The sequence below is a fragment of the Corapipo altera genome, unplaced genomic scaffold, assembly GCF_003945725.1.
Source record: "Corapipo altera isolate COAL_440 unplaced genomic scaffold, ASM394572v1 23, whole genome shotgun sequence".
Taxonomy (NCBI): Eukaryota; Metazoa; Chordata; class Aves; order Passeriformes; family Pipridae; genus Corapipo; species Corapipo altera.
In genome coordinates this window covers 11,811,805-11,835,669 of record NW_020884878.1, presented here as the reverse complement: position 1 = coordinate 11,835,669, position 23,865 = coordinate 11,811,805, and the positions used below count along the sequence as shown (strand labels likewise).

At 39.6% G+C, this 23,865-nt stretch overlaps 1 protein-coding gene across 4 annotated transcripts in view; it reads right to left on the bottom strand.

Annotated features, from left to right (window-relative positions):
* Positions 1 to 101: 101 nt before the first annotated feature.
* The window catches only part of CCDC88C (coiled-coil domain containing 88C), a 98,416-nt gene continuing 74,652 nt past the window's right edge, over positions 102 to 23,865 (bottom strand). Inside the window, exons 17-31 of one of the 4 annotated variants that reach the window (XM_027637858.1) lie at positions 23,024 to 23,165; positions 22,225 to 22,413; positions 21,691 to 21,852; positions 20,298 to 20,575; positions 15,521 to 15,664; positions 13,933 to 14,119; positions 13,554 to 13,699; positions 12,263 to 12,352; positions 11,269 to 11,510; positions 7,167 to 7,349; positions 6,725 to 6,793; positions 5,894 to 5,962; positions 4,828 to 5,129; positions 3,626 to 3,841; positions 102 to 2,404 (exon numbers count right to left, since the gene is read on the bottom strand). In XM_027637858.1, coding sequence (XP_027493659.1) covers positions 1,394 to 2,404; positions 3,626 to 3,841; positions 4,828 to 5,129; positions 5,894 to 5,962; positions 6,725 to 6,793; positions 7,167 to 7,349; positions 11,269 to 11,510; positions 12,263 to 12,352; positions 13,554 to 13,699; positions 13,933 to 14,119; positions 15,521 to 15,664; positions 20,298 to 20,575; positions 21,691 to 21,852; positions 22,225 to 22,413; positions 23,024 to 23,165 — 3,430 coding nt within the window. In that variant the 3' untranslated portion in view covers positions 102 to 1,393. Of the gene's footprint in view, positions 2,405 to 3,625; positions 3,842 to 4,827; positions 5,130 to 5,893; positions 5,963 to 6,724; positions 6,794 to 7,166; positions 7,350 to 9,416; positions 9,674 to 11,268; positions 11,511 to 12,262; positions 12,353 to 13,553; positions 13,700 to 13,932; positions 14,120 to 15,520; positions 15,665 to 20,297; positions 20,576 to 21,690; positions 21,853 to 22,224; positions 22,414 to 23,023; positions 23,166 to 23,865 lie in introns of those variants that run through there. The other 3 variants (XM_027637859.1, XM_027637860.1, XM_027637861.1) reach the window with 3 other exon arrangements.

Below are 23,865 nucleotides of genomic sequence, written 5' to 3'. Positions count from 1 at the left end.
GTCTTACAAAGAGCTATTGCAGACAGATGTCCATCCAGCACTATGAATCACACTTTTGTGGTTTTTTTTTATTTTTCTAAGGAAAAAAAGTACAACATCAATCTATTTTATTTGAGCTTTATTATAAACAATTTTGTAGTTTCCAGAATGGGATCACTACATATTAGATAACAAAAACATCATCAAATGAATCAGTTTTAGCTTTTACTAAATTAAATCAGAACCAGCAAAACAAGTATTTTTTAAAGGATTTAGTCTATTGCAAGAAAAACAGCTTTACAAACATGGAATTAAAGATACACATTTGATCATATATACAATAAGCAGCTGATGACACCCTGGACAGAAACATACAAGGAACTTTTTGCACATAAATAGATTTTTAGAAGTATATTTCTTTCACATGTATACAAAATTATTTTGCTTTCTATACTGAGAAAAGTTCTTGGAGACATAAACAAGGATTTCTAAGAGACAAAATCCCACATACCACTTAGGATGTGGGCTGTCATGCACACAAGTATGTCATAACACAATTTACACAGCATTCCTATACAGTACTTGAGCTTCTTATATACATACTTACAAGACACTTTTGTACACGAGATGCCACCCCTGCAATTGAAATGGCACCTCCCCTGAAAGGCTGCATTAGTTCCAGTGTTTGTATAAAAGGTGTAACAAGTTTCAAAAGGCAGCACCACTCTGCTTGCAGAGTCAAGGATCCACTGAGCTGCAGCTATAGTGAAGGCAATGGGGTCATTAGGCTGGCCTCTGTGTTTATACAGTCTCAGAGGGGAAGGTTGAGAAGTGACCCTTGAAGTCGACACAATACCTCTATAACATGTTGCTGTGGCAAAAAGAACTGAGTTTACCGGATCCACGGCTTAAGCCACAGACTTTTGCTCTTCAACTTTATCTTTACACTACTTAAGCCAAGCACTTAGTTCTGGTTTTGGGGGAGAAGTTTGGCTTTTATATGACCTTTCCAGAATGGTTAAATTATTTATCAATGGTGGGGTTGGGTTTAGCACACATACAATCCGTGAAATTTTTCTTTAATGCAGGCAAAAAGGGTGCACGGTGCAGCAATGACAGAGGACCCTGGTAAGCTTCTCTGGAGTGGGGAACGCTGAGCACCCATGAGAATCAGGTGCCAAGTCTGCTGTGAGATTAGGCCAGACTTCCACTTTTTTTAGGCACAACAGTGTCAGTAAAAGGGCTGGGGTTTTGCTCCTTGCTTCTCTTAATCACACTTTGTCTAACTAGGAAAGGGCACCCAGAGAACCCTCAGAGTAGCATGCAGGTGATGCCTTTTAAGACCTGACAGTGTCTAGATAAATGTTACCTGGACAGCCATAGCAAACACACATACTATAGCTGCATCTGTGGGTTACACACAGCCATACTCATACCAAACTGTCTGCTGATCCCCCTGGGGGTCAGGAGACCCGGGAGTGCTGTTGGAGTTGCCTCCTCTCACAGGCTCCTCTACAGCTTCAGCACTGCTTTCTTGCAGCTTGCCCTGGTACTTAGTAAGTAGGGCATCACCCTGGCCATGCCCTAAGGAAGCATTTCCCTCAGTGCTGCTGGAAACAGCTCTGCCAGGGGCCCCTGTGGCCACCTCCTCAGTACGAGGGGCTGGCTTGGGTTTGACTTTTGAAAGAGTGTGCGATGCAGATGAGTAGTGCTGCCCAGGGTTCACATGCTCTGGTTGCTGGGCACTCAGACTGCTGGTGGATGCAGTGGGCGAGGCAGAGAACTGAGAGAAGGAGAGTGGCCTCTCATCTTTCGGTGGGGCCAGGGAAAGGCGCCTCGCGTCCAGCTGCCGACAGCGCGCATCGACACCTTGCAAGGAACCTGCCACCTTTGCAGACTGTGGCCTCTCTCTTAAGATTGCCTGGGAGCTCGTTGGCACAGAAGCCCTGGTGCTCTGACTGACAACATCCTTGCCCCCATGCAGCTCTGCTGACTTCTGAGTGCTCTCCTGCCTGTAGGTCTCTGGGCCAGTGGCTCTGAGGAGGTCTGCAGAGGCTAAGCTGAATGCCCTGCTCAGGGACGTGCTCCTCTTGCTTGTGGTTCCAGGCTGCTGAGGCTGTGCCATCTGCCGCATCCCGCTGCCAGGCTGGTGTTGTGGTGTGTGAGGAAGTTTAAGGGACCCCCCCTGGGAGTTTGCCAGAGTGGGTTCCACTTGTCTAAGATTTGGCTTCAAGTAATTTCCAGTTTTAGCTGTTCTTCCTTCTTCATTGACAATGGTCATCTTCACGGTTGGAGCAACAAGACTAGTGGGCATCTTAGCAGCCTCCTTTCTGGATGGCTGAACCAGCAAGTTCCCAGTAGCTGAAGGCTCATTTGCTTTCCGAAAATAATCGCTGAGCAAGTCATCTCTGTTACTGGAGGTGTCCTGGTGTGAGAAAATACATACGTCACATTAATGACAACACTTTTTGTTTAAAGAATCACACAGGACTTTGTGTTCACATCATCTTCCTTCCCACTTAATTCAAACCAAATACAACCACAGATTTCATATTTAAAGTGGGGAACAGAAGAAATAAATGTTTAAAATGGGTATAAATCCAAATCAAGGAATAACGTGCTCATCATAATGAGATCATGACAGCCTTGTTTGCCAGGTTAATTGTCATAATTTTTGAAAGTTTTGTTTCACTTGCAAGCTGGACAGAAGCTCTTTTGCTTCCTTTTACATCAGCCACTGTCACTGTAACATCAATGTCATATTAATGACATCAGCATTGGTATCAGCAGATATTAATGATGTCTGTCATCTTCCAGAATACAGTTCATCTGGATAACTCTCTACCATAACTTCAGGAACATAACAGGAGACCATACCTTGGGGAGATGTGCTAGCATTACAAGAAAGTTTCATTCCTTCTCCATTGATTCCCCTCACCTCTCCTAGTCAATATACTATATATGCTAAAAGCTGTGTGTACGATAAAATAAAATGTACAAAAAATCTTTACAAAAATGGAGATATGATTGTTTGTCTACAATGAACTTTTTAAATTTCAAGTCTGACAATTAATCTGGCAGTAAAAAAACCCATAAAACAAATATTTCACGGGGATGGTCCATGCAATCCAAAAACGGTGATGTTTGATCCGCTGCCTTTGGATTATTAGTACAAGGCATGCTCAGAATAGTTGAGGGTCATGCTGTTTTCACAAAAAACATGCTGAACAAGCTCATGAAATTTACTTTGTTTCTCTAGGAAGTATGTTAAAGCTTAATATATTCACTTTGCTAGTGTGCCAAATATTTCTTCCAGTCAAAAAAACTCGTTTTGCAGAAGCAAACACCAGCAGTGGTAATAGTACAGCATGAAGATTTCTATGCTCAACTAAGTGTTAAAGCGTGAGGGTTATTTTTAACTTCAATTTAAACAGCTGTTACACATATTAACATTGCAGAATGACTAGTCCTCCAAAAACACGCACGTGTATGAATAAGCACTGGAAATACTTTATGAGCAATTAATGCAAGTGATCTGGCAGCCTTTAACAACTAAGAGTTACAGAATGCTTCTATAGGTATTAATACACTAGCAAAAGCTGTAGTAAGTTGGAGCTGTTGCCTTCATAACAAGAACAATGGATACCCTGGGGATATACAGTGAAGCAGATCTCCTATTCCCCCTGCCTGTCCTGTGCCTCACGCTGTCGGGACATGAATGACTGAGGAGCGATTCAAGTGACTGCGAATGTTCCTGAGGAATGGAAGGACATAGGGAGCAGCAAGAGGGATACAGTGCATCAGCTTCTAACAGAAATTGGTGCAATGAAATCATTTCACTCTCATTTAAACTGCGCCGATGCTGAAAAGGAACAAGGATGACAGAAAGAATGAAAATGGAGACATGGTCAGGTAGTTACAGACACACACAAAAATAATAATTTTACACAACTCTATAAGCTACGAATTGTACTTAAAATAATAAGAGAGTAGGAGGTATATTTAAACATCGCTCTGAAAATCCAAGGACCAAAATTTACTGGTACCATAAAATAGTACAGCTCTGCTGATTTCAACACTTTCACCAAGGCATTCATGAAACAGAAACATCTGTTCACTTACACTACCAATTAATTGTTCTTAAGATATTAACATGTTTAATACTGCACTGCCTCAACACTGTACAGCATGTCTGAGCAGTGAAAGACAAATGCCATCTAGAAAACATTTCATTTCTGATCACTTCAATAAGTGACATATTCCTGCAGTCATTGAACCAACAGGGCAGTGCCAGTCAAAACATAAATGTGCAGCATGATGAAAGTATCAAGAACTTCCTTGGCAATAAAAATATTCTCTCTCATACGCACCGATATTTTCAGATTAAGAGATGGTTTTAACAACTGCATATTTTGCACTTCAATTGAAAACTATTTTAGGTTTCGTTCCTAATCATAGATTTAGCAGTTGAAAATTACACAGAAAACTTACCAGTTCATAAATAAAACTACCTGGACCTGAGAACTGATGATGATTTAACACAAAACCCTGACCACGTGTGTTTGCTGATTAGAAGTCCCAGCAGTCCGATACATAGCACTTGCAGTGAATTATCTGCCTGACTTGTCGTAGGTGATACATCAAAATAAGTGAGCAGAGTGCTATGTGAAAGTTAATCTTGCCTTAGTTATTGAAACTGTGCATTCATCTTGCAAGATTCAACAGTACTCACACATATGAACAAGGATCATCTTGTCTTTCCTTGTTTCCCTATGGCCTCATCCTCCTGAATCAGCTTTGAACAGTTTTTTGACATCTGGAATGAGCCATCTAGCTCTCTTTACTTACACTTGGTGGAGACAGCCTGTTGCTCTCTTCCAAGAACTCTTCCAAAGTTACCATCTCACTGCCAGGTGAGGCAGCCCGTTGCCTGCCTGGGTAAGGCTGAGATGGGTTACTCTTCTGAGATTTATCATAAGAGATCAAACCATTCCGGTGAGAGGAGGACTCTTGCCTGCTGCTGGGGCTTAAGATGGCAGAAGCAGAGTGAAGGGGATAGGTGTCTCGGAGCAAGGCTGGTCCCTCTCTGCTTGGCACCATATCTTCACTGCTGAGGCTCTCAGTTCTACCATGCATATGGTCTAACGAACCTGAGGAGAAGCATAACTATCATTAATGACACTGCTCTGCCCTCATTTCAGTAGATTTCTTACTGAGAAACTTTATCATTCAGGGTTATTTCAACACAGACTGGGTGGCATTTTTTACCTTCCTTCTCCTACAGAGCCCAAGGCAATCAAAACTTGGAAAGATCAGGACTAGTAAACGTGTTACGGCACATACTTTGAGCCTCTATGTTAAACAAACACAATTACTTCTCCAAGGAATAACACAGATAGAATTGGCAGCCTCTTTACAACCCCTGTGTCACTAGAAGATCTCCCAGTCTTGGCTGTGTGATCTGAAAACCAGCACCTGATAGTGGGAAAGTAGAGAGTAGATTTCTCCACAGTGTCAGGTCTCCAGGCATCCTTCAAGGATGCACAAATTCAGTAAAGTAAATCTCCAGAGCACACTGATTCCATACACAAGCGTGGTACAGAGTGAGAACCACAGAGACCCGTTGCTGTAAAGAGTCTAAGAGTGGCCTGATACTTCCCACAGTATTGATGCCAGTCAGACTGAAGCAAAATTACACTTCCTGCCCTAAAAGCCATCCCTTGCCAGAATCAATCTTAGAAAAGTACTTCTTGCCAGTAATTTTGATTCCCAAGACAACCATGTCCAGATTTCATAATAATTACAATTTCAAAACAACAGTCTTCAAAATTAATTGGAAAGAAAATGGCATTTTGCATACAGTTTCATGGAATTTCACTTCCTGTTTGTCACAACTCAGCTGTAAAAGCTTTACCTTTTAAATTGAGAGGTGAACTACTGCTGGAAGCGTTCCTACTGCTCTCTAAACTGCTTGGCCTGGACCCTGAAAAACACAAATCAAGCATAGAACAAACAGATCTTAAGTTTCTCTGATTCCCTAAAAGACTTGGTTACAGTCTGCCCTCTAAAATAGGACCTGTGCAACTAAAAACATTAACAACATAATATCTAGAGAATGCCAAAATCTGGACAGAGTAGAAACTGTTTTCATTTTTAAAGTTGTTTAGCATCCATCTTGTTTAATCTCAGTTATTTTTTTCACAAAGAAATATGTTTTGGGTTTTCTTTTTACAGCAACTATAAAGTAATGTAAATACTGAAAAAGCTCAACAATAAGTTGCTGTCTCTTTCTCAGTTTTCTTTGGAAGGAGCTGGCAGCCAGCCGGCAAATTAAGTCTTCCACAAATCTCTAAACAGGCAATGCTGCTGTTTCAACAGTGTTCCCACTGTGCATCCACACCCCGAATTTTTTGTATTGCTGGTTCACTCCTTTAAGAAAGGAACTGAACACTATCCAGAAAAATCAGCAACAAATCCGTAGGACATGCATTAAAAAGTCTGCTGGGGCAAGGCAACTTGCCTCAATGTCAGCATTCATTTTCAAAATTTATTTTGGCAAAACAGCCATTAAAAGCTCCTCAACAGAAAACCAGAAATACTTAGATTCACATTCCCAAAATGGTGTTGCATTACTACATCCCCTCCTATTATGCTAATTTAAAATATTCTAGGACAGTTCACGTGGATGCAATGAAACAGGTCTTAATGTAGACTTTTAGAGCACTCATATATGCTATAAGCTTACCATGCTGTCTGGTGCTTGCCAACTCCACCTCAGGGGACTGTTCACATAGATTATCTTCTGAATTATAGCCTGGAAAAGAAGATAAAAGGTAATATTGAACACAGAAAAGTTAATCTCTCAGGTCAGTCTCCAATGCATTCTAGCAGCATAGAAGACTGAGGTGGTCAACAGATTTTACCGACCCAACACTGGAAGAGCAGCCACCTTCTATCCACTGGGCAGGGAACCACAGAAGCACTGATGTTCAAATGTGGTCTGTCAAGTTGGTGACATTACAAGACTGAGGAAGCCCTGTATCTGATCAATTAAACCATTAAGAAGATAAAGGAGGAGTAAAAATACTAGTGCTTTGTTTTTGTACTTGAATGCCACTAGTAGCCTTGTAGGAACTATGAAATGCCTGACTGGCACTAAAAGCTGGTGTATCAAATGCACCACACACCTTTTGGTCTGCTCTGGAGCCTGGAGATGGGGGTGGAAGTGTGCAGGTGAATAGCTGAGGTTGAGTAAGTTCTGGAACCCATTTCCACATAGCAGGGTTTTGTCGCAGAGTCTGCTGAGATTTCAACATTATCATTGCTGCCTCCGTGATGGGAATTCCTTTTTTGCTTTAGGTCCATTAGCACTGATGGGGAAAGAGGTAAATAAATAAGATTCAATGAAAAAAAATAGCACTAGAGGATTTTTCTTTATCTGCCTATACAAACACGACAAGCAGGCACAAAGAAACTGCACAACAGAGGCGACAGTTTTGCAAGCTTTTCCATAAACAGTTCAGTAGTGGATAGGAAATTTCTGCCACCAGCTTGTCAGTCATGTGTGCTCTCTGTAAAGTGTGGGAGTGACAAGGGCTGCTTAGTGCTGGTGGGAGGGTTGATATTATACATGCAACAATTACCGTGAAAGGAGGAAGAAAAGGAGCAAAGACATGAATCCAGAAAAGATAAGTGAGGTGTGAAATTCCCATAACATTATTCCTTGTAGGTACATTTTATAAGCACTTCTAATAAAATAGAATAAGGAAGGAGTGACAGTAGTCACGCTCTTACTCAAAGAAAAATAATGCTGATTTGGAAATTATCTAGCATGATCCACACACTAAGCTAACTGCTTTCAGGTTTAGATCTTTGCTGTGGGTAAGAGTTCAGTCTTTACAAGGTTAAAACTCTGCTGCTCTTACGATGTTCTGGTGCGATGATTTTTAAGTGGAGTTCCTGGGAGCTTAGCAGGAGAACAACAAAAACTGTCTGCTAGAATACTACTTAGATTCAGAAAGCTCAAAAATTCTTTTCTACTGATGCAGTAAATTAATTCATTTATTGCAATGTGAATGTAATACTTTAAGGCACACATAGAACAAAATTTGAAGAATTTACTACAGAAAATACACGTAATGATGCAAGATTCTAACATTTTATACATTTCTATGGAATACTTGATTAATAGAAACTAAATGCTGAAAACACAGCAGAGTGCACCAGTCAAAATAAACAGCTTGCGGAGACAATGGACACACAGTTCAAAGCACAGAGCAGTTGTAAAGTTGTATTAGAGAAATGGATCAAGCTACTGTCATCTTAGATGTTTTCTGGAAGCTGACTTCAAGAACAATGTTTTAACCCACAGTTTGTGTGGGCTCAATAGCACAGGGCCAGCACTTGCTCTCAGAACTGAAGTTTATGCTGTGCCTGGAGGGGCAATTACTGGCTAAAGCTTAGCATGCAAATCTGTATTTCTAACAGACTTTGTAGATGCACTTAACACCTTCCATAGATGCCAAAAATATTAATTGCCCAAGAAACAAAAAGTCTTTACAAATCCCCAAATGGGCAGCGACAGGCTGTTCTGCCAGAGTCCCTGGTTGTGCCACTGAGGGACAATTCTCAGAATGAGAAGGGGGATGAGATCTTTAGGCCTCTCTGCTGTAGTATACTGTCCATGCTGCAGATGATTCTCTAACAGAGTGGGGACTAGACCTGCACACTCATTTCAGAAGCCACTAGGTCATGACTGTGAGGCAATAAGAATTCTGGGCAATGGATCAAAGATGAAGGTTATTGCCTGTCTGAAGAGAACAAATTTACTTTCTTCTTCCAAAAAAATCTGTTGAAACTGAAGCAGCAGAAACTGAAACTTCATCTCAATTCAAGATGAATTTTCATAGTTGGTAGTGAAAAACCTTACTAAATATCAGGTTTGAATGCAAACATCAAGACAGTTGGCTGAGAATAATTTTTCCAGTAGTTTCCATTTTGTATTCAAAGCTAGATTATTTAAAAGCAGGCAAAAATGTTAAAAATCCTGCCTTTTGTAATCATTTAGTGGTACAGAATACTGGAAAAGTCTCTAGGATTTGAGACTGTATTTGTATTTTAGTAGGACTACAACATTGTAGAAAGCATAGCAAAAGCAAATCAGTTCAACGCTTCAACTGGACACAATGCAAATATGTGATTGCAAGAAAATATCGAAGCGAACAGCAACTTCACTTACTTACAACATGCACCAGAGCCAATATACATACGCAAACTGTATGCCATGAGGTCCCCTAAAAGTGTGCTGCATTGAAGAAATGATCCACAGTGTGCAATAGTGATTCATCTTCTACAGGAAAACTTAAGTCCATGTTCACTAATCTTTGCTTGTATTTAGAGTATTGTAAAGACATGCTCAGTGTTTCTATCAGTGTGCGTGTTGTTTTAAGGTGTGTGGGATTTTTTTTTTTTTTAATATTTGTGAGAAATAAATGAAGATAAATGCTAAAGAGAAGGTGTTAGAAAACTCCCAATTCCGGGAAAGAAAGAGGTTCATGAGGAGAGGATGGGATGTCGGAAGAAGACCAGAACCGGAGCCGATTAGAGAAAGACTGATGATTCGATGGAGACTTAGGAGACTTTTCTTTATCCTTGCTTTTGCTTCTCAAAAAGGCAATCTTTTTGCGCAGTGCAGCTAAATTGTTATCACCCAGGTATCCCAAAAAGAAGAAGAAAAAAGGTAAAACAAAAGCATTGTAAATAAAACTTAGCATCTTAACACAGATCAAAGACTACACAACCAGTAAAAACAAAAAGGCTAAACAATGACTAACACCTATATTGGAGGACTGATGAACGTATAGTTAATCATAGCTAATCTGACTCAGATTAACGCATAGATTAACACATACACATAAAATATAAGCAAGTCCTTTAAGAAATCACTGTTAGATCACCCAAAATGTTTTTACTTAATAATATAAAATCAAACAGGTGTGCATGTTACTCAGTGATAACATACTCAAATGTCCTAGATGTCTTCTAGGCTTTAATACTGATCGCTCCTGAACTCCACGTAAGCATGTTTCACATAACATCAAAACAAATGAAGCCACAGAGACTTTCTGTTGTCTCTGGCACTCCACGAGGGCCTAGTTCTGTGGAAACCTAAGCCCAAATTCCCATGCTGAAATCCAGATGCATATTAAACCCTCAAGATCTCAAATCACATGGATGATCTGAGACATGTGTTTTTATTTTAAGTGAATAAATGACCTTGAAGGATTAGAATGGGGAGAGTGAAATATAAAACCCAATCAAAAACTTCAGTCAGACAGATACTTGCAGTAGTTTATAACAAGAATTCTACTTTCTTCAGCTGCTCCCCCCTTCTGTTTTCCCACACTCCTCGGTAGGAAGACAGGAATTATTATTCAAGTATTAATTTCAAAATTGCCTCTTGAAAAGTATTCCTGGAGAACAATGATCTATATATAGAAGCTGACAGCAATGCTCTCAGGAGAATAAACAAAGCTTGGGATGTATATTACCTTTAATAAGGATGACAGTATTTATTTTGAGGAGCTTTCGTTTAATTTTCCCATTATTAGGAACACCTGATTTACTGTATAAACTAACTAAACAGAAAAAGTAATCATTCCATCTTCCTTACATTTGTCTTAGTGTTCAAAAAACAAAAAATCATGTCATCATTTTACATTAACTAATACCTAGTTTGTTTTTAAGTCAAAACATGGCAAAGTCCTCCAAAATAACCAAGTTACGCTAAATTGGCATTTGCCACATTATTTGTTTTGCATGTGCACCACCTGCTGGCAGTGGCTGTCAGCCAGATCGTGCCAGTTGAAAAAGCAGCCTCTGCTCCCGAACCACACACTACTTTACCATACAGCTTTAAACTGAAACTGCTTTGCTGCAAAACCCCACTAAATGAGATATTTCAACCAACTTATTCAGTAACATGCAATACATTTGGGCAAACCAAGAAACTTCATACTGAAGTTGAAGGAAGAAGTATGAGATAAAAGGAAGAAATCAAGTTAAACCCAACCCCCTACCTTCTAGATTTACTCCAATTTTTAGTTTAGGGTTTTTTGCTTACTAATACTTTTATTTTACTAAAAAAGCCAACAAAACAAAATAAATAAAAAGCCAAACACCACTCTTCCCCCCCATAAAATATAATATCATTGAATATTAACATATCCTATATACTGCATCTTTTAAAAATATTTTTCAGCGCCTGATTTTAGGCTGGGCATTCCTTACCTTTGTTTGAAGAACCCCCAGGGTTCTCTCTCTCTTCCATAGGGTTTGACCCTTGAGAGGTATTATCCTGAGACTCGTGTTGATGTTTCAATTTCTGGGAGGCAGATGGAGAGTTTACCATCTCTGGGGATTCAGAATGCCATGTGGGGGTTTCTGCTGCTGGTTTCAACCGCTCCCTTGTAGTCTCCTTCTTTGGCTTGATTAGTTTGACTAAGGCTCTGGCTCCAATCCAATGGTTTTTCCTGATAAAGCAGGTTTTGTGAATGGAATTTAGAAAACTCTACAAGAAATACTCCCCAAAGAAGTTTACAGCTGTGCTAAAAACATCAAGCCATCCTACATTCTTATTTGTTTACTGTCATGAATTGGCTAAAAAAAATGCAGCACAAATTTCACAGAGCTTGGAGATCCATTTTTCCCCTGAAGTCAAAATTACTTTACAGAAATATTTCTTTGGCATGAGAAACGTGAGAAAGACAACTATTCCCTCTGCTAGAATTCTAAACTACACATATGGAGCCACATGAGACATTTTAACAGTGCAGAAAGCTCTACTACAGGAACAGACTGAGGAGGAAAGAAATCGAAATCACTTTGCTAAGGCTATCAGTCAGAACTATGTATAGTGGAATTAGCTTGGCTCTTTTTTGTTGTTTTTAATATAATTTTTTAAGTCCTTTCTCACCAACAGATTGCTTATCCCCCTTGAAAGAGCAGCTCTGGAAGCTCCTAGTGCTGCTTAGTCACCATATTAGGAGCAAAGTGGCTTTTTCACAATTAATATTGTTTCAGATTGCTGTACTAATACAGAGGGCCCCACGTGAGGTCCTGTGCTCTACATTAACACAACCTGCTGCTTCAGGGAATAGCTTGCTGAGTTAGAGCAAAGACTGCCCTTATTTAGATAAAGTTTCTGTTACCCCCAGTTAAAGAAAGCTCTTTCTTGCTCTCACAAATCTGTACAACAGCAGAACTGAACCCACGTGGGACTTACTTTTTTGGAGCAGGGTCATAGAACTTGTACTGATCCATTATCTTCTCTTCAAGTTTTTCCTTGTGTCTCCTTAAGGCATTCAATTTATCACTGTGAGGGGGAAAAGCATATTCTGAATCAACTGTATGAAATTACGCATAATCAAAAAACTGAAGACCAAGAGAGGAAAGCGACTGAAATATCTTCCTATCCCAAACCTTCAGAATCCTCCTGAGCTCATTCATAGTCTGTTTAGAAAGTGCAAATGCAAAACCCTACCAAATCTGCTGATGGATGATTTTTGTGCAATAAGCACAAAAGGTGAAAGAACAGTAGATGGTGGTGCTAGGTTACTCACTAACACCTCAGAGTTTGTTTGGGGGATGTTAAGATTAACTGTATTTTTTACTCATTATTTATTTTATTAGCCTACACAGTGGAAGTTGGCAAATCTTATTTTCATTCAAGTAGTAGGCCACATGTACCTCCATCACAGAACTGTCAGACACCGGGATAAATATGTTAGAATACAACATCTAAAGCATATTCAGCCAATTTCAGCAAATAATTTCTAAAATTTCAGCCATATAAGCCAGTACTGATATAAAACTCAACTCAGGAACTCCCACATCATCCTGATGTGCTGAAACCAAAATTCTTAGGATTAACAACACTTTTCTTCCTTCTTTCATACCAATGAAAGAAATTCACTTGCAGTGAGAATAGGATTCTTTGTAAATGTACAGCAGGGTATCCCACTTAAATGTGTCACCCTGTGCATGAAGGATGCAGCAATGTATGTGCATACATGCACCCTTAAAAACAACATCAAAGCAGATATTTCTTAAAATGCAAATGACAAAAACTAGAGGAGTATGAATATTTGCTATTATTCATAAACTTAAATATAAAATGACTCTCATAAGTAAGACTAAATTTTTGTAGCAACTTAGCTGTTTTTCAAACTCTTTCCAAGCTTTCCAAAACCACTCTTCTTTGAGAAGTACCACTGAGTTTAGCATTCCATCTTTTATAACTAAATTTTCCACACAGGTTGATCTACATTATTTGAAAAGAGCTGTGCTTGCCCAGCTGTCTCCTGAACATTCCTTTGCAGGAAGGCAACGTGAAGAAATTTTGTGCGTTCTCCCATTACATATATCTCCTACTCAAACATTCCCTCTTCCAGCCATATATCAAGTAGACCTATCACTCTGCTTCCTGTCCTTCTACTCCTGATAGATGATTTGTATTCTATGTTTGCCTAGATGGCCTTTTTTAGGTTTCACAATTCAAATCTCTTTTTTCTTACATGTACTGTTTCTGTTCTTCATGATATTGCTCCTTGCTCTCCATGGTCTGCTCCAGTAACATCTGATTCTGCTGGCTCAGCATCTGAATCTGACTCAGAAGATGATGGTTTTCTTCTTCCAGATTTCCCTTTAGACGTGACAGCAGCTATTAAACAAGACAAATTAATCTCTCCTCTGGTCTGGCTTCCCTGGAGTGCACCATAATCAAGATAACACAATAGCATGGCAACCTAGGATAAAAACCCATAAACTTCGAAGTATATGGGGGTGTTATCATATAGTCTGATCTTCCATATACAGCATGTCAAAAACATCACACAATGACTGTCAGCTCTCTAATAGGAATGCAGTAGTAGTTGCATACCTACAGCTACTCACCTCGCAGTGGTTATCCAGCTTGGTCAGAGAGATATCCATGGACTGGTGCTGTTCCTTCAGCTCATCGTAGCGAGCTTGCCAACGATTCAGCTCCAGCTGAGAGTTATTCAAGGAAGTTTTCAGCTCTTTAGTGTGTGAATGCAGCCCTTCATACTCTGCCTTTAATTGGCTGTGCAAGAAATTCACCCTAAACATGAAGAAGCCAGCAGGCTTGTGAAGGACACTTCACAGAAAGGACCTCACATTCAAAGACCACACTACCAGTTTGCAGCTGTCACTAAATCAAATATAGTTCAAAAGAATAACTCCTAAGGACATTTTTATTCTAAGCATAAATAGAATTTTATTAGAAAGTAGTGATAGCATTATAAAAAAACTTCAATTCTACAAAAGAACTGAAAGAAAAATAAATGAAACATAAAACTTCTATTTCCTCAATATGTAAGAAACACACCACAAATTTCTGAGGCACAATGTATTTAAGAGCATTTATATATAAAGACAGCTTTGTTTGGCACAAATAAACACTCACAGGTTATTTCTTTTTCCTGATGCATAAAAAAAGAGCACTGAAGTGTTCTGAACTGTGTAACACTGTAGTATTGTAAGATGATACTGTGGTATTCTTTTACAACTTTTGATAAATCTAAAAATGTCTACAAATCATGAAGACATAAATAAATAGATAATTAAAAAACATTAAGTTCCGTATCTGCTGACAGATCAGCTAAGCCTGCCTCTCTGCCAGCATTGCAATTACATTTTGCAACGTCTTTCTCTGTCCCTGAGAAACTGAGTTAGAAACAGCAAACTTGAGGAAACCTCCTCTGCAGTGTTCTGAAGTACACTTGTACAACTGTAACTCGACTTAACATGTGACTTTTAAATATGATTCAACCTGACATTGCTTTAACTTGATACAGTCTTGGCCCCTTACTTGTACTTAAACTGTTCCTCAAAACACCTTTGTAGTATGAACAGTGGCAAGGATATAGGGATCCTGGATGTTTTATTGCTGCATTATGTAGAGTTTGGATGCTGGCTCTCAAAAGAGGTTCTGCCATGAGTTACCAGCTACCCAGTGATCATGAACTAAGCCTGCTTTTAATAACAGAAACGGCAGTTTTTTCTGGGCAGCAGAAAATAAATAATGGTAGCTTCAAGAGCAAAATCATATTGCATAAAAACCACAAACCAGTTCTCCTTAAGGGAAAAAAAAGCAGAGTAAGAACAATTTCACAGAATTCTAGACATGGTTGGACATTTGCAGTTCTGCCTAAAGGTGCTTAGAAACAGCCAATTGCAGAAAACATCTGTGAACTGAGCCACACGTGGAAGCTTACTTTGTATGAACAAAGGTCCCAGGATCAGACCATGTCTGAAGCAGCAACTAACAGTAGCTGATGACAGTGTTCATGAAGCTGATAAATCTTAAATGAGTTAAAATTATTAAATTAATAAGACAGAAACTGAGAAAAAAGAAGACACATTAATGAAGGTATTCTAGAGTTACAGTCAACACAGCAAAACAACCATTGTCTGCATAATTGACTTTTTAATGGTATAGAATTTAGAGAAGGAACCTTACCTGTCCAGTTCCTCCCTCAGCTTCTGATTTTCCCCAGTGGTTATTGCATTTGATCTTCTCTCTTGTTGCAGAACCTCTCTCTCAGTTTTTAAAACTAATTCCAACTCTTCCAATTCTGCCTTGTGTTTCATTAAACTGTTGTACCTGCAAAAGGAAGAGTAGCATACCCTCAGCTTTCATTTAAACATTTTCCTTCCTCTGGGTTAAGATTTTTAATAGGTAATACCCAGAGGACCAGAAAGTATTTTTTTCCTGCCTGCTTAATTTCATCCTTGTGTGTGGTTAAACATCTACCAAGGCTGAAGATTTCCACACTATGCATGAAAATTCAGCTTAGTATACAAGTCAGCAGAGAGAGCTTCAGGAAAAAAAAAAAAAAAGGGCTTCTTGCTTCAATTCCAGATTCTGGTCATTTGGTAAAAAACATGAGATTCTCCAGGGTGCGTGGAAACTGCAGCACTGAACTGGAAACCCATTCACAAATAATTGTCGGGGCAGGTGTCAAAAACCTGACTAAAAAGCAGCAGACAAAAAGCAACAAGAAAGCAGGTAATGAGTTTATTACGTAACAACCTAATGCATGTTAGTTTATATGCACAGGTAATAGCAGCCTGCACAGGTACTAATCTCCTGCATACTCCAGACAGATAATGAGGAGAATATCAGTGAGCTGACAGCAAAACACTTTTAAGCAGAGGCTGACTCACCTGCTTGAGTGCCTCTACTTGTTCACTACTGAGAAAACCAAGAGCAACGTTGGTGTTTGCATCGAGGCTGCCACTGTTATTTGGGTTATGTAACTTGTGCATAAACCACTCAGGGTGGGGAGATGGGTAGAGACAGAGGGCTGATGCCATCAACTCTGTCTTTAATTTTGACCTCTGGAATGCTAAAGTAACAGAGGTGTGGAATAACTGCCCTGATATTTGGCACAGGCAAATATTAGGCAGGCTCAGCCTCCCTGAGGTGCTACACCACCTCCATTCAGAAAATGCTGGAAAAAACGAGGTGGATTGAGATCATTTCACAAAACAGCAAGCTGTTCCCAGACTTTTTAACTCTTGTGGCCTCTGTCAGGATCTGTGCCCATACACACACACCAGCAGAGGCCACTGGGGACACCAGTGCAGTGAATGTCAGAAGACATCAGCACATTTTTTGGTGACTGTGATAAAAGGATATTGCCCTGAAACATCAGATACACCTGTGTCAGTAATGGAGAAATATTCTTCTAAGCAATTTAAAACAGAAATGAGGTGGAAGATGCAGCACTGCTTAAAACGCTAAAGAGAACAAGCATCATCATCATCTTTCATGCCAGCAGGGATGAATGTAGAGCACAGTTGCTCTGCAGTCATGAAAAGTCCAAAACAAAACCAAAATCAGCAGACAGCACCAAATACACTGACTTCTGCCAACTTGTTTTTCTTTCAGGCTACCATTCCCTTCATCCCAGGGTCAAATTACAGCCTGTCCCAAATTCCAGTCCATTGAAGGGCCACACAGAAAAGTACCTGTCTCCCAGACAAAAGCTGCTTTATGCTATTCATTCCTAGTAACAGCAGTAGACTTTAATTAACCTTATTTATTTGTTTTCTTCCTCCATTCAGCTCTGGGACATTTCAAATTCAATGTCCGTACAACAAATGGAAGAACCTGAAAGCAGAGGAAGGTTTCACATCCAGCTCCAAGAGGGATTTTAGACAGAATGCGTGCCAATGCAGAGTCTGAGAAGACAAACTCTGCTGTCAGTCCTTTGGCAGAGATTACCATGGCTGCCTCTGCAGACACTGTGTTGTAAATTCTTTTGCCATTTCTGTATGATAGGGTTACTCGGTTCATTTTTATCCAAGTCCTCTATTTTTTAAGGAGGGCTACTTATAGGGAAACAGCATACCAGTCCAGTTTTACCAGCCTGGCCCAGCACCACAGGCTGCCACATTGAGCCTGAGGTAGACCACAGCTGCTCTCCTAGTTCTTAAATGAAAGGTAAGAAAGATGAGACTGTCTGCAAAAATGCACATGATTCTGCAACGCCAGAGCTCTAATGAAGTCATCAGGCAAAGTTTTCTTGTACTCCAGATTTAGCACAGAGTCCACTATTTGAGCACAATCTGTGCCACCTGACAAGCTCTACCACCAGGGACAAGCTTACCCATCCTGCACACTACTCAACACTCACGTTCATTTTTAAGCTTCAGGCTCTTGGACAGAAGGGTTTTAAAAAAACATGCATACAGAATCCATTTTGGCTCTGACACAATTCATTCCTAGGACTGAACAATCATATTCCTTTTTACTCCTTTTGGCTTTCACTCTTTTTGCCGCTTTTTTAGGAGGAATGCTGAGGGCAGGTATTTGTGACTGTGAGAACTTAAAAAATGCTCAGCTATGATAAAAAGCATGTGACAATAGGAACCCAGAAAAATAATTACCAGTCAGCACTGGTAACATAATACAACTCTGTGGAATATGCAACCCTCCACAGCAGCGTTTGTTTTTCCAGTGTCTCTGCAGGATTAGACTTCTCCAGAGTAAGCTACAAAGAAATGCTCAAGGATCTATTAATCAATCATAGCTAGGAACTTATTACCCTCCCTTAGTAACATGCAGTATGTAAAGCAATTTTAAAATGCAACAGGAGAGGCCAGCCTTTCTGTGTCAGCCAAACACCGCAAAGCTAAAAAACTGCTATTAATGGTAAAAGACTGCAGCTTACTAACTGTCCTTTTATTGCTAAGTCAAACCCACACGTCTGTGGTTTGCTGGGCTATGACAGGCCATTTCACTGCAGTTACACACAACCTATTATTAAATCCACATTTCAGTGTTAATACTGTGCAGACAGAACCAAGAGAGATTTGATGAAGTTTGCTCAGGTGTAGAAAATATTCTGTGGTTAGAATGCACCAGAGTGAACTGCATGAACCTTGGGGACCTTGGCTGTACACAGGGCTAGGTGTCCACACACTAGCTAAAGTTGTTGTGGATTTTTCTAGATGAGCTGCAGTCATAGGTTTGTGCAGAAGCGTAATTATGCCTTAAGCACCAGAAGTATGATTACAGTGCTGTCACCAACTGAGAAAAACAATTACCTTGGACTTGTGACAAGCAAAACCCTTCTCTTGAACACCGCACAAGCAAACTTCTTGGTTGCACTGAGCTGCTCTGGGGAAAATTTAGCAGGTGGTGCATTATAGCTGAAGTTGAAAGTGAGATATTCCATTTTAGCAGTTAAATGCCTTAGAGTAGCACAAGAAAACAGTTTTCTTATAGCTGTTTCTCCCTTCTGCTCCCTCAGCCAGCTGAACTGCACAGCATATGATGGAGGGAAAACAAAATACACACTCAAAAAAGTGGCTGTTTCCTGACAATCAAATGGATACACAGGTTGTCCTTGGACAAATCACCTTGATAAGTATCTTTTGAGACTGACCTGCTGAGGAGGACACTGCAGTCTTAAAACTGCCAGACTCAACCTGCTTTGAGTGTAGAGAAGGCCACCATCTGCTCCCCTGCAACATCTCTCACTGGCAGCCACATCTCAGAAACAGAAGTTCAAATTATTATTCATTACACTGGTGATTGGAGCACTTATTGCTACAGATAACCTATTTTTTGAAAAATACTTTTTCCTAAAGCTAGAGTTGTTTAATACTTGGTACTCATCAAGCAAAGAAAGAACACTGCCTTAACACACTGCAGCAGTGTGATAATCTCAAGCAAAGCCTGAATTAACAAGAACCATTAATCAGTCCGATAGAGACTTGGTAAGCAGAAACAGTGTCTGTGAAATCACTTACAGCTCATTTAGTCGACAGCCAAGCAGCTGTCCTGTCACATAGATTCAGTGGATATTTTAATCACAATCAGTTTATTTCTGTATTTTATAAAAATCTACTACACATTGTATTTGCCAGTTCCTTAGTCTTCGGGAAAGAAAAGTTTAGCGCCAGTTTTCCAGTCCCCCATAAAGGATCACCACTGAGTTGGTCTGAACCCAACTCATGATCTTGCATGGAAATTAAACCTAAATAAAAGTGTTTTGAGGAAAATTGCTGAAACATATAAGAAAAGTTTTGAGAGGCGGGCAGAGTGGCATTTATGTTGTAGTACATCATGTATATTGTTCAATCCATACACAATTGTCAGAAAATGACAGTGACTAGAGACTAAACAATAAATAGATTGCTGATTTCCTAATTCAGTTGAAGGGCCTGAAGCAAAAGCTTTAGATTGCGAGAACTAGAAGAAAATATGTAATGCATCACTATCTCATAGCTGGGTCAATGTGGCTTCCATCAGAGAGCCTCCTTTGACATGATATTGATGCCACACACAAACTTCAATGATTTAAATTTTTCAAGATATATACTACTCACACATGGGCAACTACCTATGTGACTTGCAGACTTCATGATGAGAAGAGATACCACGCACAGTAGAACTGGGAAAATCTTTTTAAAGCTTCATGTTATTATAGCACAAATCCTTAAATGCAGCAAAGGCATTTAAGCTACTTCTGACAAAGCATTCCCAATACCCAAGCCCAGGGTTACTAAATATCACCAGAGTCACCTCTGGTCTGCCACCTTTAGAGGTCTAAAATCTACAGTCCAGAGCTTTGCAAAGTCCTAATGACAGCAAGAATGAGTAGACACTTTTTCAGAGGAACAATTTAGTAATTTCTGTTTGAAATTGCAGACCAACATTTAAGGCTAAAATTGTAACATGGGCACATTCTGGCTACACTTATACCCCTGAGCAGTGAGCGTACCTCTCACCCAGACCTTTGTGCTCCAGATCCAGGTTTTTGTGTAATGTTTTCAGGCAGCTGTGCTGGTTTATTAGCATTTCATACTCTGCAGACTGCCGTTCATGCAGTGAAGCAAGGTGTTCATGGTCTTGAAGCAATGACTCATACTCTGCTTTCAGCTGCTCCTTCTGTTTTAGTAGATTTTCATTCTCATTCTCCTTGGCTGTCTGCTGATTTTGGAGTAAAGCATTCTGGGCCATCAGTGAAGCACTCTGGGAGCTGAGAGTTGAATTTTCTACCTAAAGTTTCTCAAATAAAAAGAAAGTATTACTTATTCACATCTACTGGTACATATAACAAACATTTTGTAGAACCTTGTATCCATACAGAGTAAGTCAAGAATGCATCCATTGCCTTGTAGACTTAAGACATCTATTGACAATTTGGCGTCATTTTGGTATTACTGTTGGTAGTATGCATCATGTAAAACCATGCTATCAGCAGTATGAAAATCATCACAATAACCTCCAAATTGTTTTACTAGAAGCTCTTGAGCCTGAAGACCAAGATGAGATGGAATACTCATAACTCAATCGCTTCTCTGACAATGATGTACAAAGTCAAAAGTTACCCCATATTTGTCTACAAGTAATGAAAACTTTAGTTCATCCAAACTCAAAAATATTAACCACACCACTGTGTATGTGCATAGTACTCCTAACAAGCCTGGTTTCAGTAGACAAGTAGTGCATTGATTTTATATGTTGCTAATATAACTCAAATACAGGTGAGAAATAATTAAAGAGAACAACAAAAAAAAAAGCTCTGAGCATGTAAGAGGAAAAACTTGTAAAGTGAAAGTCACAAAAAAAAAATTAGAGCTAATCCAATGCTGTCCATTAAAACTGGACCCTTTCCCAAGCTAAGATTATTTTTTCAAAATTCAAGTAATTTTTAAGAGTATGTGTATGCCACTGGCAACTTTGACATTTTGTCTAAAAGTATGAAAACTGTGATTGGAACTCATTGCTACAATGCCTCTTGGAAGTTGACTTGTGTCCTCTTTCCATTTCTTCTAAGCTCTTTCACAGGCATAGCATTAACAGAAAAAAAAAGCAAAGTTCTTTTATTTTAGAAGTGCAGCCTCTGAAGCAACACATCTGGATTTTGCTGCACTGTTTTTAACAAATTCTCTCTAAATACACCTTCTTGTTCAAGACAGCTACCAGATATTATCTACAGAGCCAATTTCCCTCCTACCTTGGAGAAATTCAGACCTCAAACTAAGCTCCACCTTATGGGTCTTATCATTACATCAGCCTACCAACACAAACATTTACTTATTTGCTGTCATCTTCTACACTACTATAATGAAATCCTGTCTCCTGGCACAGAGGTGCAAGGTTGTCCTGACCTGGAGTTTGGCTGTCTGCGTCTGCAGGGCAGTATTGTGCTCCTGAAGGAAGACATTTTGCTTCTGTAGTGTCAGGATTTGATTGTTGAAGGAGACATTCTGTGTTTCCAAATGCTTTAGCTGTTCTTTAAGGAGCTGCTTCTCAGTATGCAGGGCTGCGTTCTGAAAAAGAGATGGCATTGAAGGGGTGACAGGAAGAAAAGAAACAGCTGTTCTGATCATTTGGAGTCCTATCAAAGATAAGAACCAATTGGCGATGACTATTCTGCAACAAACACGCAAAAGCAAACTCTTCTCAGCATTAAATGAAGGTAGGACAGATGTTATACATGGGATCAATCTCTACAAAGGAATATGAGACATATGAAGCATTTAAGTCCCATGCAGTCCTAGGAGACTCTCAATGGATTTAATAGGCTTAGGTGCTCCAGAAAACCCATCGGATTCCTTTAAGTTCAAAAATTTGGTTTCCAGCAACCCATTCCTGATCCCAAGAGAAGTCTATGAGCTAAGAGGAAACAGGAGAAGGCTTACATTCCTTTCCAGTTCAATTGCTCTGTCCTTCAGTTTCAGCAGCTGTACAGTAGCCTCTTCGTGTCCCATTTCCAATTTCTCATTCATTGGCTGGTTGGGAATGAGTTCCTCTGCTGAACACCTCAGTGAATTCTGGTCATACTGCCCATCCTGTTGAGTCTGCTTAAGTGCATCAAAGTCCTTCTTCATCTACAAAGCCAACAAGTAACAATCTTCAACATTGAGTGAACTGGGATTATGTATTAATAAGGAAGGGATATGATGCTTCTCTCTTGCACTGTACAGACTTTCAAAGTTTCAACAACATTCACTGCACAGATGGGGAAACTGAGACACAGAGAAGCAGAAGAATCCACATCTCTTGGCCTCCAGTCAGGTCCCCTTTGACTCAAGGTCATTGTCACCTAACAAATAGGCTGTTCTTATGTGAGATGTTTCAACTGCAGCCTTCCTCACCCTATGTTTCCACTAAACAAGGTAGAAAAACAAGACCATGGCAATGAAAAAAACCCCATGGGAAAACAGATCTCCAAAGAGTGATTATGCAAAAAAACCCCTCCTGCTGTGCCCCTAGTCCCAAATTTTTTATGAATTTGGTGTCATTATATAGAAAGGGACAAGAAAAGGCAGTCCAGTCAAAAAAGGTTCTTGGGAAGCATGTGTATGGGGAGGGGCAGACAGAGCCAGCCTGTTCTTAAAAACAAAACAAGAAACCACAAAAAAACTACTCAAAAAAACCCCAAACATGTGAATGTGCAGAACTGCAACGTGAACTATTAAAAGTCAGTTAACCTCTTACCATATTTAGATCATTCTGTAACTGCTGGTTCAAGTTCAGAGAGTCTTTCACTTGAGCTTCCAGCATTGCAATCTTTTCCTCTTTCAAAGCTAGTGTTGATTTTAGTGCTGATTCAGTTTTGCTCTCCAAAACCTTGTATTTTCTGAAAAACACGATAACAGCTCTCCAATTCTGCCACTAGGATATGAGCCACCATCTATATAGCAGACTTCACCTTCACCCATTCCAAATCTCACTACATATTAAATTACATGTGCTTTATTCTTCGGGAAAATTATTCTCTCTACTGCTGCAGATTGTTACTGATAGATTATAGCTGGAGAAGTTGCTTTTGGAAAATCCAGTCAATTTCAGTAGAGGTAACACCAGCATGGTTCTATAGAAATATCAGAGTTACATAACTTGAAAAAAAAAGTTTTTCTCTTTTTGCCCTAATTACTTTACAGAAATTTCTTCTCATGACTCTTTTTATATTCTTGAGAAGGAGAAAAATTCACAGTCTAAAGACTCCTATGAGATGGGTATGTTTCTCTAATTAGGTCTTACCAAGAAGCCTATATACACATGGGTGGTTGTGTTGGGGTTTTCTTTGTTCATCACTGTAGGACTTGCAAAGGAATTTCTTGCAATCAGGAATTTCTTAGGCAGCATCTATGTTTATGTTAACAGGTGGCTAGATCACCAATTACATGGATTAATGACAGACACTGTTGAATAGACACTGTTCTTACTTGTAAAGAGACTATGAAAAAAATACATGCTGAAATAGCTACTCTGCTGGAGAGTACAGTGAAACTGTAGTAACACTGCTAGCATGGAGAGAGAAAATAACATTTCTTCCT